Source organism: Pleurodeles waltl, chromosome 3_1, assembly GCF_031143425.1.
Source record: "Pleurodeles waltl isolate 20211129_DDA chromosome 3_1, aPleWal1.hap1.20221129, whole genome shotgun sequence".
Lineage (NCBI taxonomy): Eukaryota > Metazoa > Chordata > Amphibia > Caudata > Salamandridae > Pleurodeles > Pleurodeles waltl.
Window position 1 is genome coordinate 866008573 of NC_090440.1, and position 17199 is coordinate 866025771.

The following is a 17199-nucleotide window of genomic DNA, read 5'->3' on the forward strand; positions in this document are numbered from 1 at the left end:
TGTATTGCAGTTACAACGTTTACTATAGTTGCAATGCCTCCCCGCGCCCTCAATGGAGGGCAAGATTTATTGCCCAATTCAAGATACTGCAAGACACTGGGGTGAGGAATATTGGGGGCCCAAAAGCGAAACAAAAGTTTACAGGTTGATTAGTGTGAACCATTTCACATTTAGCCACGTGTACCCGCTAATTCTTCAGCTAAAGTAAAGCTTTTGGCTTTAAAAACTACCACTCAAAAAGGGCAAAAGTCTTGGAGGTTCTTTAATATGCTAGGCACAACTTTAAGGTTTAGTACACACTGCCTTCGACTTTTGCTCTAAAGCCCTTTATCTGGTACAAACCGTGATGCGAATTACTGACCAGGCTATATCATGCACTGCCACAGTCTAAACTGGACAACTATTTAGGAACTGTGCCCAATATTTCAGGCTGTGCCAACCTACAAGTGAATATAGGAAAAAAGATGGACACTAATCTAACCAATATGAGTACTGTGATAAGGGCACTTTTACAATAAATATTCACAAGTTTACATTGGGTAACCTCCAAACCCATTTTAACAAGTCAGTAGGGCCCCGAAGCCAATGTGCAATTAAACGAGTCAGGTACAATTAAAACCTTCTCTACATATGTGGGTTATAAATAAATGCACAAAAGGGGGGGGGGGGTGTCGGGTCACCATTAAGCTTTGTTTACAGAAGTTGTAAACATGAATGTAACTGGTTTCCTGCATAAGAAATGTCATGCAGGTCCAGTACAAGCTGAGTGAACAATCCCATAACGCGATTAGCATAGCAAACAATTGAAGTGGTCTAAATCGTTTAATCATTTACACGAGTAAAAGTTTAAAGCTGCCCCTCCAAACATTTCCAGCACTATCGCTCATGTGAAAAGCAATAGGCTACTTAGACCAACCATTTCCAGATTAAAAGAGAAGTTACAGGTTACTCGTGTTTCCATTACTTGCTAAATTAGTTTCACACACCGTGAAGTAAACTATAACATTTTAAATGTTGTTACCTCCATAACCACATTATGGTTCACAAATATAAAAATGTTTAGCACCAAAAATCATGCATCTACCAAAATCCCCCGTATTCAAATTCAACATCGAATCTGAATTGTTTATCTTCGGTTTCTGTAATACAGATTCCAGAGCTTCTTGTAACACCAAGGTAAATTATACATGGTATGTTGCTTGCTAAACCAGCTCATACCTTTAAATGTGACTTTGCTTCATACTCCAGTTTCGGCCACAATGAGAAGTACATTTTAGTTCCCCAATACAAACAGTCTTGAAGTTTGACATTTTTTTCTTTTTATTTAGAAGTAATTTAATACAACCCAATAGGGAATAGCGTTTCATAAAAGGACAACTTCCACATTCAAGGTCCGCAAACGCTCACAAATACAATGCCAAAAAAAAGTCAACATTTAACTGCCAGCACTTTGCCCTAATGGCTGGAAGTTGAGCTCTATATCACAATTTTCACATAACCGCAACAGTTTAGCTGATATAACCTCAGTCTAGAAATTTATATTTACTCCAGTCAGTTTTGTGACCAAACATCTACTGTATAAATTGTTAACCGGAGAATAAATTTTAAGGGTGTTAAGGTCATCTACTTAAGTGTAACAAGCACACAAGTCCAAGTCTGGATTTAATTGACTTGGTCTACAGTCTTAAAAGTAGGTGCGCACTGTGACCTATTATCCCCATTTGCAGTCATTCAACGTACAATAAAAGCGATATGGCTCAAGTACATTGTCATGGGGAAGTGAACATGAGAACTGCTAATTTGGAACATTTACATAAATTACCTTGCTGTTCGCTAAACAGACCTTTTGCAGATAATGGCTGAACAAAAAAAAATGTTCTTACTAAAATGCAAGAATAAAAATGTTGATGCAAAAAAAAAAGGGGGGGATTTTTTTTCTCAGTATCGGGGCTTTTTGTTCGGGCCTTCGTACTCGTCTCTCCCCCTACTATACCCAGCTGCTACTGTTACTGCACTTGGCGCCCCAGTCCCCATTCCTCTGGGAGCCGAGGTACTTGCAGGACCTGCACTTGCACTTCCCTGAGCATAGCGCTCATTACGCTATTGGGGCAGAATCCGGTCATTATAGGTAGTTGACGTCCATATGTGCATAGATTATATTTAGAAGGATCCGCAGTCAACGTTCGTCGATACAATCACCATTGAGTCGATCCACAGGCACCAGGAACATAGAAAGGAAAAAAGGGTAATTTGAAAATTAGTTAAGTTACACATGCCTTTTCTGGTATGTTCCACTTGATCCACACACCTGGTTCAACAAAAACAGACCAGTCCTATAATGTAACGTGTACAACCACAGCCCATCTCACAAATTTAGATCCAAATCCAAGATTGCGCAAATACACATGGTTGTGTGTTTATTAATAACCCTAAACACCAACTTCAAATTAAGTTTCTGTGCAGGGGTAACCTTGTCTGCAGAAATCTGACATGTCAACTGGTACCGATCGAAGCTAGCACCAGATTAAGCTATTCTTAACCCAATAAAATATCGAACATACCAAGGCTAGCAATGGTACAATGCTCAAGTCAAACACGAATGTGTCGACATGTAAAAAAGCCGTACCTGTAAAATGACTCCATATATTTGTAATAACAGGGGATATATACACAACACTCGCATCCCCCCCGTACTGTCAAATTATGAAACAGGTTAATATTCACTCGCTGACCTACTGCTTCGTGCCACATACCAAACGATTCCCTTCCGAAAAGATTGAGGGGGAATGGCGCATGCTATCAATAGATATATGTACCATGTGTTGATGGACGTCACTTCGGGATATGGCATGAAGCAGTCACGAGAAGGAAATGCAACTTGGGACCATGCAGAAAATATATTCAAATGTTGGACTGTTGGTCTACAAACCACTGGCCTTTTATGAAGAGGTTGCATTGCAATCTCAAAAGTAGCCGACTTACGTTCTGCTGACAGACCACTGGCGAACACATACCAGTCACGATGACAGGGGTTAGTGTGCAGTGAATTCTAATGCCTCTTTAGACTGCCATACTGCGTTAACCCTGGTAACAATATTAAATGGGAGTAAACTACGATAGCCCGATTTTAGGGTTAACGAAACTGTGGAGCTGGGTTTCGTCATACATTCGAGTGAATGTCTATTAGGTTAAAATAGCAGGGTATGTTTATGTTTCAGATAACAGCACCTCCCACCCTCAGAATATCTAGCATCACCCTGTGCTAATAAATTTAGCACTGGTCGATGTGACTAGCCAGAAATCATTCCAATAAGTGACTCGCAAGTAGCCTTAAGCCAGAGCCCCTATTGTAGCGCCAAACATGCCTCTGGTATGGGAGCGTGCACCTGTGAGCAGGTGGATACGTGAGCCCCCACGGAATTAACCTCTCACCCCCCCACCCCCCAAAAAAAAAAAAACGTTGGGGCGGCTTGCCTCAGATAAATACCTAGAGTATTAAGGCGAGGCAGGTTTTTAACTTATGAGCCAACCTGCTTTCGTGTTTAATATGGAGGATGCCAGCTTTGTGACATGCTGTTTAGCGTATAAACTTTAAAAGCCTTACAAAGAACAGTGCTTTAAATAGGGCGGTACTCTCCAGTACGGAGTACCGGCACATTATTTTGAGAGGGAGAGTACCGGCACATCAAGAAAAACGTAATACTTTCAATTGGAGTGTACCGGCACTTCCCAGAAACAAGCAGGTACTTTGGCACATTGTACCGGCACTTTAATTTTTCCATTTCAAGCACTGACAAAGAATATTCCACTGCTATGAGCTATGGAACTTAAGTGCAACTGAGTAAATACATGGGACCCGCAGAATAAGGGCCATGCAAAATGCCATGCGTGTGTAGTACCAGACTTGTGTGTGTAGTACCGGAATTCAGACTTTCGCATAACACGAGGGCGGAAGTATTCTGAAGAATACTATGAGAAATGGAATAAACTTTCCGTTAAACAAAGCGGCAACTAAATAGCATTTGGTGTGGCAGTATGTCTGTCAGCAGAAGTCAGCCAGGATGTTACTGTTTTCAAACCGGCCATATAGAGCAAGTCCCTGAGAACTACGAGAATATCAGCTTTATTCGATTTTGTACGCCATAGACGTTGAAAGGTCGCTACTTACCATAGTAAAAGGTACTCCTAGCCCATAGGCTCCCATTACCAAATCCTAAGAAGTGTTGCCATCTGGTGGACAGGGCCAGAAACTGTACAGCATCTTGGGGGGAAAAATGCCGCGGACCACATGCGCCTTTGCATGCAAAAAGCAAACTGACAAAATAGTTAAACTATAGTACAGGATAGTTAAACTATATATAGTACAGGATATCGGGAGACTAAACCCACAGCCTAGTAATCAATTGCAATCCACGAGTTTGAGGGGCAAAGAACTGCCCTACCTCATTCTCAATACCATTCAGCACACTCGTGTCACCTTTAAGTTGGTATAAGTAATATGTCAAGTGACATACTGCTACTAGCGAGGTTGACATTTGGCCACTCAGCTTAGTCTTCTCCAACCAGTAGCTCGCGAGCTACTGCTTGGTAGAATAATTTATACTGAAAATAGGCAAGTTATCATACGAGCTGTTTTCAAAACTCATGATGGTGCTTGTAACAAATATGGTCGATATACCAAAATATATTTACACGTTTCATTGATAAATCGTGCGGCATTGGGAGACTCGCGATACTTTAAGTGACTGCAACTTGTGTTGCAGCTGTGGCTCACTAGCTAAGCATTTTAACCTGAAGCCTTTGAGATTACAACTGGCGACCTTGTCTGAAGCACTATCACTAACGGTAATCCTGCATAGGATGGCCACTAATGCTATCTTTTCTTATGCGGTCACTATTGTGACATAGTATTTGTAGCTTGGGGCGATTTTCACCCAGTTAGATTTTAAACCTGCCCAATGATACCAATTTTGCTACATTCCAAATGAGATGTGTTGCATGGCCACTTTAACTCCTAGGTAGCTACAGCTGCAAGGTTGCCTAAAGGCATCCAAGATAATTTCTGCTGGGGCTGTAATGATCCCATGTCAGGGGTGAGTTAGGGCTAAGTGGGAAGGCCCAATGTTTCAGCAGGTAATACATGTACAGGGTACTTGATAAGGGAAATTAAATACAGACCATACCCTAGTTAAACTCGCAAGTGAGACATCGCATTTTCTAGAATATTGTAATAAGAGACGGGCAGAGCCCGCCAGAAAGAGCTATTGGCCTTTACCGGTGTTAATTTAACAATTCCTCCAAGGCGGGGTAAGACAATCAAGTCTTTAGGGTTGGACTAAAGAGCCAGCCCAATATAGATAATGTGTAGAAAGTTATTCACTGGAGAACTAAAGTTGCTAACGTTGAGACTTTAAGGTCTCGAAACTGAAGTGAGCAACCGTAAAGTGGCATAGCGAAGATCACACCAAGAAGGAAAAAAAAAAAAAAAGACTTGGAAGGCTTAGGACACCTTCGCAGCTCTGGGCGAGTCACTGTGCTACAAGGGGCACCAAATTGCCTAATATTAAGATCTATGGATCTGTTAAGAGGATGTTCAAATTTGTCAAAATGCCAAATACTTATCGTGATCTAACAGGGATAAGCCTGCTGCATAATTACAACAATCGTGCTATTACGCAGCATTTAGCCGTTAGACCCCACCCCAGTGTTCTTAAAGCACCAAGTACAAACATCACCCTAAAAAACCCTCCATAATAAGTCTGTGCATACTGCAAGTTCTTGCGGGTTTATATATAGCACAGGTACTAAGACTGCTTTGGGTGTAAGGTTTGTGCCCCCCGCCCTCCCTCAGTTTTCAAATGTGACACCACGACGTAAGTCTACTGGGAAACCAGTGTCTCCCCACAAGCAAGCATTTCTAGATGTGCATGGTGACAGTTTCATTCTGAGAAAATACTGCTGTAATTAAAAGAACCTGTCAGGATAACATCTGAACCCACGTGGAAGGCACACGCGTGTATGACCAACGAGTTCCACCACAGCCGAATCATTCAGAGCATTATTTGAGCAAGTCTAGTGTCAGTTTCTCGTTGTCTACGCCCACAAAACACATCGACGAGTAAGTTTTGCTAACCATATAGTCCTCAACAGCTGAACTGTCACTCATTCAAATGCAGGTTTACAGGCAGAACAGTGGGAGCTCCCTCCAGCTTCTAATGGCGGGGGGCGGGTTTAACTTAAAGCATCAAAATGGGCTAGCACAGGATTATTACCTGCGCACCCAGCGAAGGTAATATTCGTACACCAGTTCCCTTCCCACTGCATAAAGATACGAACGTATTTGTTTAAGTGCTCAGTTCCCCGTTAAACGATACGTATACACAAGAGCAAAATTAACACCGGCACAACTCACTGGATTTTACATCTATTAACGCCAACCTCATTCAGGTACATGCAGCAACCTGGTGATGAGGTCAGTAAGCAGATTTCCGTAGCAAGCGTCTCAACAGGTAGGGTTTACCCACGAGCACCTACACAACAAAGCACCACGAGTTGCCTTAAGAACTGGGAACGTCCGGATACTCTGCGATGAACCATTAGTCACGTTTTCCCGATTCAGCTCAATACAAGTCTAGTCTAGTCTACATTCCCCAATAAACTCCACAGCACCTCAAGCAATCATTTTAGAAACCTGGGTACATCAACCTTGCTGCTTTCAGATCCCTCTGGTTAAAATGACATTCATAACCGTGGTCTGAATAAGCAGGAGTACAAAACGCATTTGTGAACAGCCAAGCAAGTAATATCAAAACAAAAAACATTGAGATTACCCATCACATTTTAAAATAGGCCGGGGACCAATATTAGCCGCTGCGCAGTAAAAACCGACCGATGGTCCGTGAAAAAAAGGAAGTAATCTGAAGCCATGGTGTGGCTGTGAACTACAGTTTCTGGCCCTGCCTGCCACATGACGCTCCCAGGAATCGAAATCTTGAAGGAGCAGGATAAAGGAGTACCAATTACTCAATCTACAGCAGTTGAACACGGACCTAGATAAAATACCCAAAACACAAATGTCAATTTTTCATGCGTTCATGTTCTCACAAACTTCTTGCAAGGAAAACTTATACCAAACATCTTACCACCTGGACCCAAAAAAATAAGCATGCAGTTTTCGCAGAGCAGCAAACGACGGTTCTGTCGATTAAAACAGAATACCTGTGCAGTTGGTCACCCTCCGCTTAAGTAGCAGTATATGGTCCCCAGATGTTAAGTGATCAACACCTAACTTTCGTGCCGGCATTTGCCTCGACAATAAGGATGCGTGTAAGGAGTGTACAAGTGCATTTAATGTTTAATGTCCTCGGCTACCCTCAAATGAGAACTATCAGTTCAAGCGAAGTGGCCAGATTACTTGTGTAACAGGCCCCTGCGGTCAAAGAACCACGTTGAAGGGACATATTACTCCCAACTGCTGGAATACGTACTCCTCTAGACGCATCCGCACATTTAAATGGAATAAGACAAAAACGGGACAAGCGCCATTTTACAAATATGCTGTAAGAATACAGATATCTGGTGGGACTTAAAGCTGTCTGGTATTTATTCTTTAACCATTTGCCATTAGATTAATTCGGTGGAATGTATAATTTAAGTAACCCTGTTGATGTCTACCTGGGTTACGAGTAACCTAACTTCAAAAGACAAGGAATGGCTTTAGTGTTATAGGCTTCTAGATGGGAACCACGTAGTTCCGATATGCAAGTCATTTACCACCCCTATTCACTTAAATGGTTTCCCATGTGAACTAGTTAATTTGACTGAAGAGCATCTCTGCTCAGTGGTGAGGCCCGTTTGAGTCATTCGACAGCATCGGAGCTCGCATCTAATGCAGCTGTTATGGCATTAGTTCACGTTTTTAATTAACTGAAACATTTCCTGAAATCAGTCTCGGCACGAGATGTCCTAATTCTTTAAAGGGCCTGTATTAATTTGAAAGGCCAATTAGGACGGATCACAACTGAAATCGAACAAAATGTTCGAAATTAAGCTGTCCATGGTCTTAAGTCTGGCTTAAGAATACCACCTAGTGTATTCTGGACACTACTTTATAGAATGCCTGCAATCAGCTTATTTATGGTGATGAATTGCCGATTCTCAACACCGACCCGCAATATTACAGAAACAGTTCTAAATATGGCCGACTATTGCCTGAAAGAGACCAACGTTTTCCATTACAGCAGGGTAAATTGACAACTCCAAGCAGCAAGTGCTGCAATTAGTCAGTGCCATCTATATACGAAGGGAAATAAGATCTGCTTCAGTCAAAACTAATTAAAATGCATGTTTGCGTTCTATCCCTTGCAACTAATATCGCCCTAAAATGTACTGCTGCCATACGATAGCTTAAACGTTAATACCTTTGCCAGTTTTCTAGGGTGGAAATAATGGACCCCCGCCTCAAAAGCAACATTTAATGTATTGCACTTTTTATGGCTACACCACACATTAGCAGTTGGCTGTACCGCCCCTCGGAATAGAACTCCGTCCCGCTACAACTAGAAACCATGAGCTAAATCACCTGCCAAAATATTTGCTCAAGTGAATACCATCAAGAGTTGCATTACTCAAAATTTAAACATTTAAATTATATGAACCTAAACCTGCATACAATTTATCTATGGCACCAACAATTCTGCGCGAGCCACTTAGATGGGATGGTCCCAGTGGAACCTTGTTAAATGGTCATGTGTTTTCAGTCTCGTGTCTGTTCCACCTAATGCACGTGTCAATGGGTAAAATCAAAGCTGAAATGGTTGTTCTAATACCGTAGTGCCGCCGTAGCATTAAGAAGCTACTAAGGGTTGGCACTGTGAACGGGATTTCTATACGGAAGACTACTTAATCATTTACGCCAACTGATTTTCTACACTAGCACAACGAGGACCATGTAAAAGGGGGAGCAGCGCAGTTGTGTGGCTGCAAATCCATGCACCTAAACCGACGGTGGTTGGGTCATAGGAGAGAAACGTTAAAGGCTTGTTTTATGGCCGTAATGCGTTTTAGAAGGCACTAGCACAGATTCGAAAGGCAGAGCAAGCCACTAGATGGAAAAAATGCACGGCAATGTGAAACCAAAACGGATTCTTCGTGCTGCAAAAGGCTCGACTACCATACTAGTTTAAACTGCTTAAGGCAAACGCCTCCTACTTGTATTGTGACGTGCCAATGTTTGTGAGACTTGCACAACCAAGGCTGTAGATACGGACTGTAAATAACTGCCATTCGACCTTAAATGGGCGACATAAGAGTCGCTGGCATGAAGTGTATGGTATAACTAGTGAACTTCGTGAATAGAATAGGGCAACTAAGCTGAAATGAACGCGCAGTCTCTGCAAGTAGCATGAAAAAATAAATATTAACTGTACGTTACCATGTCTGGGTCTAAGGCAGATGCACTAACAGCTGGTGTCGCTCCTGGACTGTCTTCGTAGCCTGTTGCGGTTTGGCCAGGCATAGCATACTGTTGGCTTGCTGAGCTGTAAGGATCTAAGTAAAGGTGTTTACTTTACAACTGAATTACAGAACAAAACTCAGATGACGTGCGCTTTTAGAATATACGGTATCTCGGATATCCATACCCTTGTGTTTAGATGCTTATGTATTTTCTGATAATGGGTAGTGTTTAACTGTTACTGTGGCGCGAACTAGTATGAATGAGTCGGGCCCATATCAACCACAAATAAAGAAATCCCATTACCTGCAGCGTTCATGGTACTGCTAGCCATCCTCATTTCCCTCTCGCGCTAAGGAAAAAATAAAAATAAATTAACACTTAACAACTAATGGCAATCGCAACTCGAATAATGTTCAGCTGACGGTACAAGGTCCTTTACCGGGTCCATGTAGCTCATACGATACGCTTCTTCTCGTTGACGCCGCATTTGCTCCTCCATTTCGCGTTGGCGAATTATCATTTCTTCTCTTCTACGACGCTCCTCTTCCTGCCTGTTATAGTCGAAAAGATTACGTTAAGAGTGAATAAATCAAATACCTAATTCACTACACAATGCCCCCATGACAATGCACCTGGAAAACACGTTCATCCGACGATCGCGGAGAAGCAAATCTGAGTGTGGGGGCACAGAATTCTAAACTGACTGGGATAATAATAAAAAAAAAAAAAAAAAAAAAAAAAAAAAAAAAAAAAAAAAAAAAAAGAGTCCCCTGAAAATAAAAACTTTGTGAAAAGAAGCACAATTTGTATGTTTTAGAGTCTCGCTATAAAGAAACACTGCCTTGTTGTACATTAAAGGCAGTCTTATAAGATCACGGTATTTGTGCTGATAAACGTACAACTTGTCTGCTTCATAGGAACAAAAAGACTAGGTTTGCTTAGCAGTCGTAACCAGAGCACCCTAAAGGTATACAAATGCCTGGTTTACACTAGCGAGACTTAAAATGACTGCTCACAGTGGCGTGAAATTTAAATGCTTATCAGTTCAGGAGGCGTAGTTCGGAACTGCTGGTGCCCCAACTGTGTTTTCCTTACACCTCTGGTTCCCGTGGTGCTGTTCTAAACTAAAAGCAACATGTCAGGAGCTGTCATTTCGACGTGACGTGTATACACCGGGTTTGTCTTAATTGTATAAACAGCTGGGTGATCAGGCTAACAACCATTTCAAAGACGCTTAGTGAAAAAATCTTGCTTACCGCATCTGCATTTCTTTGCGTTTCAGCATTTCTTGATTGTGTATCTCCTCCATGCGTCGGAGTTCTTCTTGGCGCCTCATGAGGTCTAGAACAATTAATTGACAGTCAGTTATCTGGTGATGAGACAACCGAAAGTATACCAAGATAAGGCGTTGACGTTCTCACCTTGGCGCATAAGGTTTGCTTGATGTTCGTGGTATGCATCTTCCATGTCGCTCTCAAGCTTTTCTTTCGCATCTTTTAAGTTCTTTTCAACTTGATCTCTTTGCTGCTTCTCCATCTCATCCAAAGACTTCCACCTTTTTGAATATTCATATTCAAAGCTGCCAGGTTGGGCAAAACGCGGTGGGTGCTCCCTCTCCCTGTAGCAGGCAATTGTTCACCAGAACATTAATCAAGCTCTGAACGTTAAAGAAGCAAAGCGAGACATAGAACGGCAATATGGGCGGGTGAACGTGCACATCTCCATCACTTACAAAGGTTCAACTATTCGAATGATGAATATAAGGGCCAATACTCGCAAGATGATCAAAAAGTACACTAAATGACGTGCACAAGCCTAACACTGCACAATGTGATTTATCGCATCAACTGTTAAATACCGTACCACTGCATACTACTGTTGACGATTCCATAGGAGGCAGAGCTATTCAAGCCCCAGTATCATTCCGCACTTGTTCGAATAAACAGTGCAAATTAGTAAATACATCTCCTACAACATACATCAACTGTGCACAGTCACTCATTTCACGCCGCCGACACTGTTTACAAAGGTCCATCACTTACTTCATGTATAAGGGATGCTTCTGAGCCAGCTTCTCGGGTAAACCGTCATCCTCATCAAACTGCTCAAGTGGTTCAACAATGACCGGTTGCGGTGTCCTAAAAAAGATTGCATTCATAAAGTTATATTATGGGCCACACGTAGTATGTCATACGAAGCCGTAAACTGCGTTACTCACGTTGTCAAAAGGAAAACGCCATCATTGCATCGATCAAAAGCTTTTCTAGCTGCTGGTTTAGACGCAAACTCCACGATCCCTTTTCCTGTCGATCGTCCACGGTCATCGACAATTACAACCGCCCTTTCCACCGGGCCAAACTGACCGAAAGCTTCTTCAAGCAGTTCGTTTGAAACAAAAGGAGAAAGGTTGCGGACAGACAGAGCTGCTGCGTGCGTGGCAAATCTAACGCGAAGCTGCCTTCCTCTCATGGGCAGGTCATCGAGTTCTGCCTTAGCGATTTCAGATAACGCCCGAGACTCCTACAAATAAACACATTTTTAATGGGGCAGGAAATGCTTTTTTTGTCTAGAATAAAGCAATTATGAGGCATTCTACCATAGAATAAGAAATATATGCTCAAATGTCACTACGCGTGACTACGTACCAGTTTAATAAAGCCAAATCCTTTGCTTTTATTGATAAAAACTTCTCCGGGTTCTCCATATTTAGCGAAGAGGCCCTTGAACTCCTCCTCTGTGATATCAGCGGGAAGATTACCGACAAACAGGCGACAACGTTGTGTATACGTCTTCTCTCCTGGCCTTCTCAGAAGGGACAGCGAAGCTACAATGCCCTGAAAACCATCACAATGTAAGAGTTAATCGAACACGCCACCAATATTCGAAACACAGAACCGGCGCCATTTTGCACCCATTTCTAACTTTCTAAATGGCGCACCATGAAAACGGCCTCAATATTGGCGCCTAACGGCCAGAGGTATACCATGTAAGGCCCCGCAAATCTATTAAACTTCTTACTCCTAAAATGTAACTTGACCTTGTGTACCGCAACTGGTGCGTATGCAGAGAGCCTCAATGCCGCTGGGTCGAGTCCGTGCTACATAAAACAGCTAAAAAAAACTACACAACACTAACGGCGGCCATATTGAGAATGCGCAGTCTTGCAAGGAGGCGTGGTCATTGTCGTCAATACGTATATGAAAACATGGCGCACTGGCGAGGACCCCAACAAAGCGGCCATTTTGTGTCGCCATCGACGCCATCTTACCCACCATTTTAACAATCACAACTATTCCTTTAATCTTGTCACGGTGCGTAATTTCAGGGACACTTACCCCTTCCTTAGGCTTCTCCTCCTCAGGCCCCTCCTGCTCTTCCTCCTCATCTCCACCGTACTGCATGTATACCTGCTGTTGCTGGCGCTCTTCACGTCGTTCCTGCCGATACTGTTCGTGTTGCCGCTGCTGCTGTTCGGTGGGCGGGTAGTCTTGGAAACGACTATAGGGCCTTTTCTGCCCGGCCTGGTTTTGAGGATTGTTAGGCCTTGGTCTGCCCTGCTGGTTCTGTTGCTGAATCTGACCTGGTTTCTGCTGCATGCCAGGCCCGCCGCGTTGATTTTGGCCCTGGTTGGGCCCTTGGTTTTGACCTGGTCGTTGTTGATTCTGGCCCTGGTTCTGACCCTGTTTCTGCTGCTGTTGATTCTGACCTTGGTTCTGACCCGTTTTCTGCTGCTGTTGATTCTGGCCTTGATTCTGACCCGGTTTCTGCTGCTGCTGCTGATTTGGCCCTTGATTCTGACCCGGTTTCTGCTGCTGCTGATTTGGCCCTTGATTCTGACCCGGTTTCTGCTGCTGCTGATTTGGCCCTTGATTCTGACCCGGTTTCTGCTGCTGCTGATTTTGTCCAGGGCTCTGGCCTGGTCGTTGCTGATTTTGGTTTTGTGCCGTCTTTTGTTGCTGCTGAGCCTGTGCCTGGTTTTGTCCGCCTTTCTGCTGGTTTGGGCCTTGATTTTGACCAGGTTTTTGCTGCTGGTTTTGGTTCATCTGGTTCTGGGTTTGACCTGGCTTTTGTTGGCCTTGATTCTGACCAGGCCTCTGCTGATTCTGACCTGGCTTCTGTTGCGGATTCTGTCCAGCCTTATTTTGCTGGGAGGCGGGTGGGGTCTGAGCGGACTGCGCACTAGGCGACTGGCCTGGTTTTGCTCCCTGTGCAGCTGGGGACTGGCCAGGCTTGCCCGGTTGGGAAGCAGGAGACTGTGCAGGCTTCGCCGGTTGAGCTGCTGGGGATTGGGCTGGTTTTGGAGGCTGAGAGGCCGGCGATTGGGCTGGCTTGCCAGGTGTCGAGGCCTGCCCTGGCTTCTGGGCCTGAGATGCAGGGGACTGAGCCGGCTTGGTGGAGTTTGCGTTGCTGTTCGGCGTTTGCCCGGGTTTAGCTACATTTTGCCCTCCGGTAGGAGTCTGACCTGGCTTCTGTGCGCCAGGAGTAGTAGCTGTCGCTGGTTTCTGAGGAGTGGACGCCGCTGAGTGCGGGGTGGTCGGTTTGGTAGCGGTGGAGTTGGTCGGTGTAGTCGCCGCAGAAGTGTTCTTAGTATTAGTTTGCTCGGCGGGCTTAACGGGTGTGGTATCCGTCGCGGGTTTCGTAGGAGTGGTTGAAGCCGGTGCTGGCTTGGCGGGGGTTGTGGTGGGTGACGGCTTGGGAGGAGTAGGTGCTGGCTTGTTGGCAGCTGGTGAGGTCTGAGGTTTCGGAGGGGCTGATCCGCCCTGGTAGCCGCGGTTCGGGCTCTGGCCCATGTAGGGGTTGCGGAAATTTTGCATGGGGTTGAACATGCCTCGGCCGCGCTGCTGGAAGCCACTTCCCATCGCCATACCTCGGCCTCTGAACTGGTTGTGCGCCATGCCTCCCTCCGATCGGTGGCTGTTAAGGTTTTACCTGCTGCACTAAGGCTGGATGCTGTTTTCCGAGGTTACCTTGAAAAGCAACCGTCTAAGATGGCGTACAAGAGAACTCGTCAGGGGCTTTGTTCCTGTCTTAAATATATTACGTTGCTCCGCCTAACGGTCACGAAGGCAGCAACGGGCGGAATAGCTCACCCAATAACGACGTTTTCCACGCCCCATAGTACTGGCACAGACTGAGCGCCATTGGGCTAGGTCGCTGTCAGTTAACAGCAGAGCGGTAGTGATGATTGGTGATCTGTGCTACGTAATGGCGATGGGTGTGTTTTTGATATGCAGATGGCTCACGGTAGATCATGCTGCCTGAGTCAGCCTGGAGGACCACTTGCCCGGATGTTCAGTCAGACGTTGCAAAATCCCAGTCAAACCGTCGTCCGTGAAAGTTAATGTGTAGAAGCGAAGGGACACAATGTTTTGCATGAATATCGTAACTGGTTCCCATAGAACGGCGTTCATTTTGTAAACACACGTATTTGTTGTATTAGAGTTCTCTACACAAGATATCAGATTTCCTCCTAGAAGTTCACGCGTGAAAGGTCACCGCACGCTTCAAAACAAAATTATTGTGGAATATGCTTCATAGTGTTAGCGGATCGGAACTTAATACATAAACTTACAAGGGACGCAAATACCTCGATGAACCTTTTGACTCACATTTAAGATGTTCCCACCATAGATGCAGTATATGAAGTTCAATAATCAGTAACCAATCAATACCAATAATCAATTTTAATCAATAGCATTAGTAATCAATAGGGGACAGTAATTATCACACACCATGACCTTTAAGTCGTGAATAACCAGACCTTTTAGTAAAAGTTGGAATATTTATTTCCCAATATTAACAATGCTAACATCACCTAAAATAATCTCAAAATCAAATGCTAAACATACAGAAATATCACTGGCTGTCCAAATCTGCAAAAGAAACGTAATCTAATCAAACCTTGAACAATTACACATTCAAAGGATACAGTGCAAATTAATAACAAGAATAATTGTACAAACGATATGACATACATTTAGATTTAGCAAAGGCAAAACATCGACTATAATTCCTGGTAACAGACTTTCATTAGTGAGGATCCTTATCTAACAGCAGATTAGCATTAGCATGTTGGGCTTCGCTGAAAACAGTTTTAGTCAACACAAATTTAGAAAACATCTAACTATGGCTCTATCAAAATAGTACGATTGGTATCTAGCAAGAAAAAGCAAATAAGCATAACAAAACACATGCGTAACAGTATACCTCTCCTCAATTTGATCGGCAAGCTAAGATAGTCTTCGTCATCAGGACATCAGTTTGGTCAGCAAGGCATCAGGATTCAGCATCAAAGTTCAGAAAATGCAAAGTCTTTAAGCATAAAGTAAAACACGTCTCTAGACGCTCAGTAAAGTAATGGCCTTTCGTCAAGAAGAAAATTGGCAAATGCGCTGTCACCCATCAGTGCAGTCCGGCTGAGTTAGATTTCCTAAAATTACTTCCCAAGTCCCTATTGGTCAAAGGATCACATGCTCACACTTTGTCCAATAAAACTAAAACTTCAATTCTATAATTTCTACTAGTACTTGGTTCACATGTCATTGATTGGATTTTATTGTAATGGCCTCATCGCCCAGCTCGCCAGGTAACAATATTGTTGCAGTTTATAATCTAGTCAGTGTCTCCATCGTTCTCCTGAGAAAGTCAGTCTTACACACATTACACTTATATTGTTACATTTAGCAAGAACAGCGTCTTCTAGCAAACGGTTCTCACGAGAAAGACTTTTAGCTATGAGCACATTTGGACAGTACAGTGGAAAATTACAATTTTAATTCTCTAAGCAGGCATTTTATTAACACTTCAGAAATACAGCTTGAAATGAGGCCATGCAACTAGACCAAGACCTCCACTAAGTTAAGCCCTACAATTAATAAAGCTAAGACATAATGCATAACCCTTAATATGATGTACTACTACATTAATCCAACATAAGCTCCATATTTAATATTAATAAGCCATTAATAAGTATACTTTGTGAATATTGGCAGCCACTCACGTGGACACATTTTTAAATGCGTGCATTATTTTTCTCTATATTATAAAATTTTCTATGCAATCCATTACTCCGAATACATGAATATTCATTAATATTTTTATTAAAACACCTGCTCTAGCAATCCCTCCTCTGTTGACTAAATGTGTCATCACACTAAACTATCACTCACAAAGTTTTGCATCAGCTAAAATTCTGTCATTTCAATCCCTTCAGATCTTTTTTCCCTTTCCAAATTTTCCCTAAACAATTTTTCCCTTTTCTTTTCTTCCCTCCTCTGATTATTTTTTGACTTCTTCAATTTTATTCTTTTATACAATTCACATATTCCCCCATATTCCAATTAGGCAAACCATGATAATTAACATCCCCTGTATAATTTTCAATAATAGCCCTTCTCCAATGTTGCTATGCCAATTTCCCACTGAAGTAAAACCTTTACCAACTTTCTCCCAAACACCTGGTTCTTTCAATTCTTTTAAATCAGCACTTTTATTAGTCAGATTAGTAACTAAGCTTCCGATTTCTTTACTATTATCAGGAATGAACGAACAACAATGCTTAGAATTAAGCATTCTACAAACTCCGCCATCCTTCGCTAAAAGAATGTCTAAAGAAAGGCAATTTTGAAGTCATAGCTCTTTCAGCAGCTAATTCAGTATCTATCAGGAGTGTGGCTCCTAAAAAGTTTGTCAGTATGTTATCCACAATAGCAGACAGATTTCTAATCTTTATCAAATTCAGA

The 17199-nt window shown here is 43.0% G+C and overlaps 1 protein-coding gene across 2 annotated transcripts in view; it reads right to left on the reverse strand.

Moving 5' to 3' along the window:
• SFPQ (splicing factor proline and glutamine rich) overlaps nucleotides 1-14476 on the reverse strand; it is a 35351-nt gene extending 20875 nt beyond the window's left edge. Inside the window, exons 1-10 of one of the 2 annotated variants that reach the window (XM_069223796.1) lie at nucleotides 12793-14476; nucleotides 12103-12291; nucleotides 11676-11977; nucleotides 11500-11595; nucleotides 10879-11075; nucleotides 10714-10798; nucleotides 9897-10008; nucleotides 9761-9806; nucleotides 9434-9549; nucleotides 1297-2100 (exon numbers count right to left, since the gene is read on the reverse strand). In XM_069223796.1, the coding sequence (XP_069079897.1) occupies nucleotides 1939-2100; nucleotides 9434-9549; nucleotides 9761-9806; nucleotides 9897-10008; nucleotides 10714-10798; nucleotides 10879-11075; nucleotides 11500-11595; nucleotides 11676-11977; nucleotides 12103-12291; nucleotides 12793-14352 (2865 nt within the window). In that variant the 5' untranslated portion in view covers nucleotides 14353-14476 and the 3' untranslated portion in view covers nucleotides 1297-1938. Of the gene's footprint in view, nucleotides 1-1296; nucleotides 2101-9433; nucleotides 9550-9760; nucleotides 9807-9896; nucleotides 10009-10713; nucleotides 10799-10878; nucleotides 11076-11499; nucleotides 11596-11675; nucleotides 11978-12102; nucleotides 12292-12792 lie in introns of those variants that run through there. The other variant, XR_011201446.1, reaches the window with a different exon arrangement.
• Nucleotides 14477-17199: the final 2723 nt, after the last annotated feature.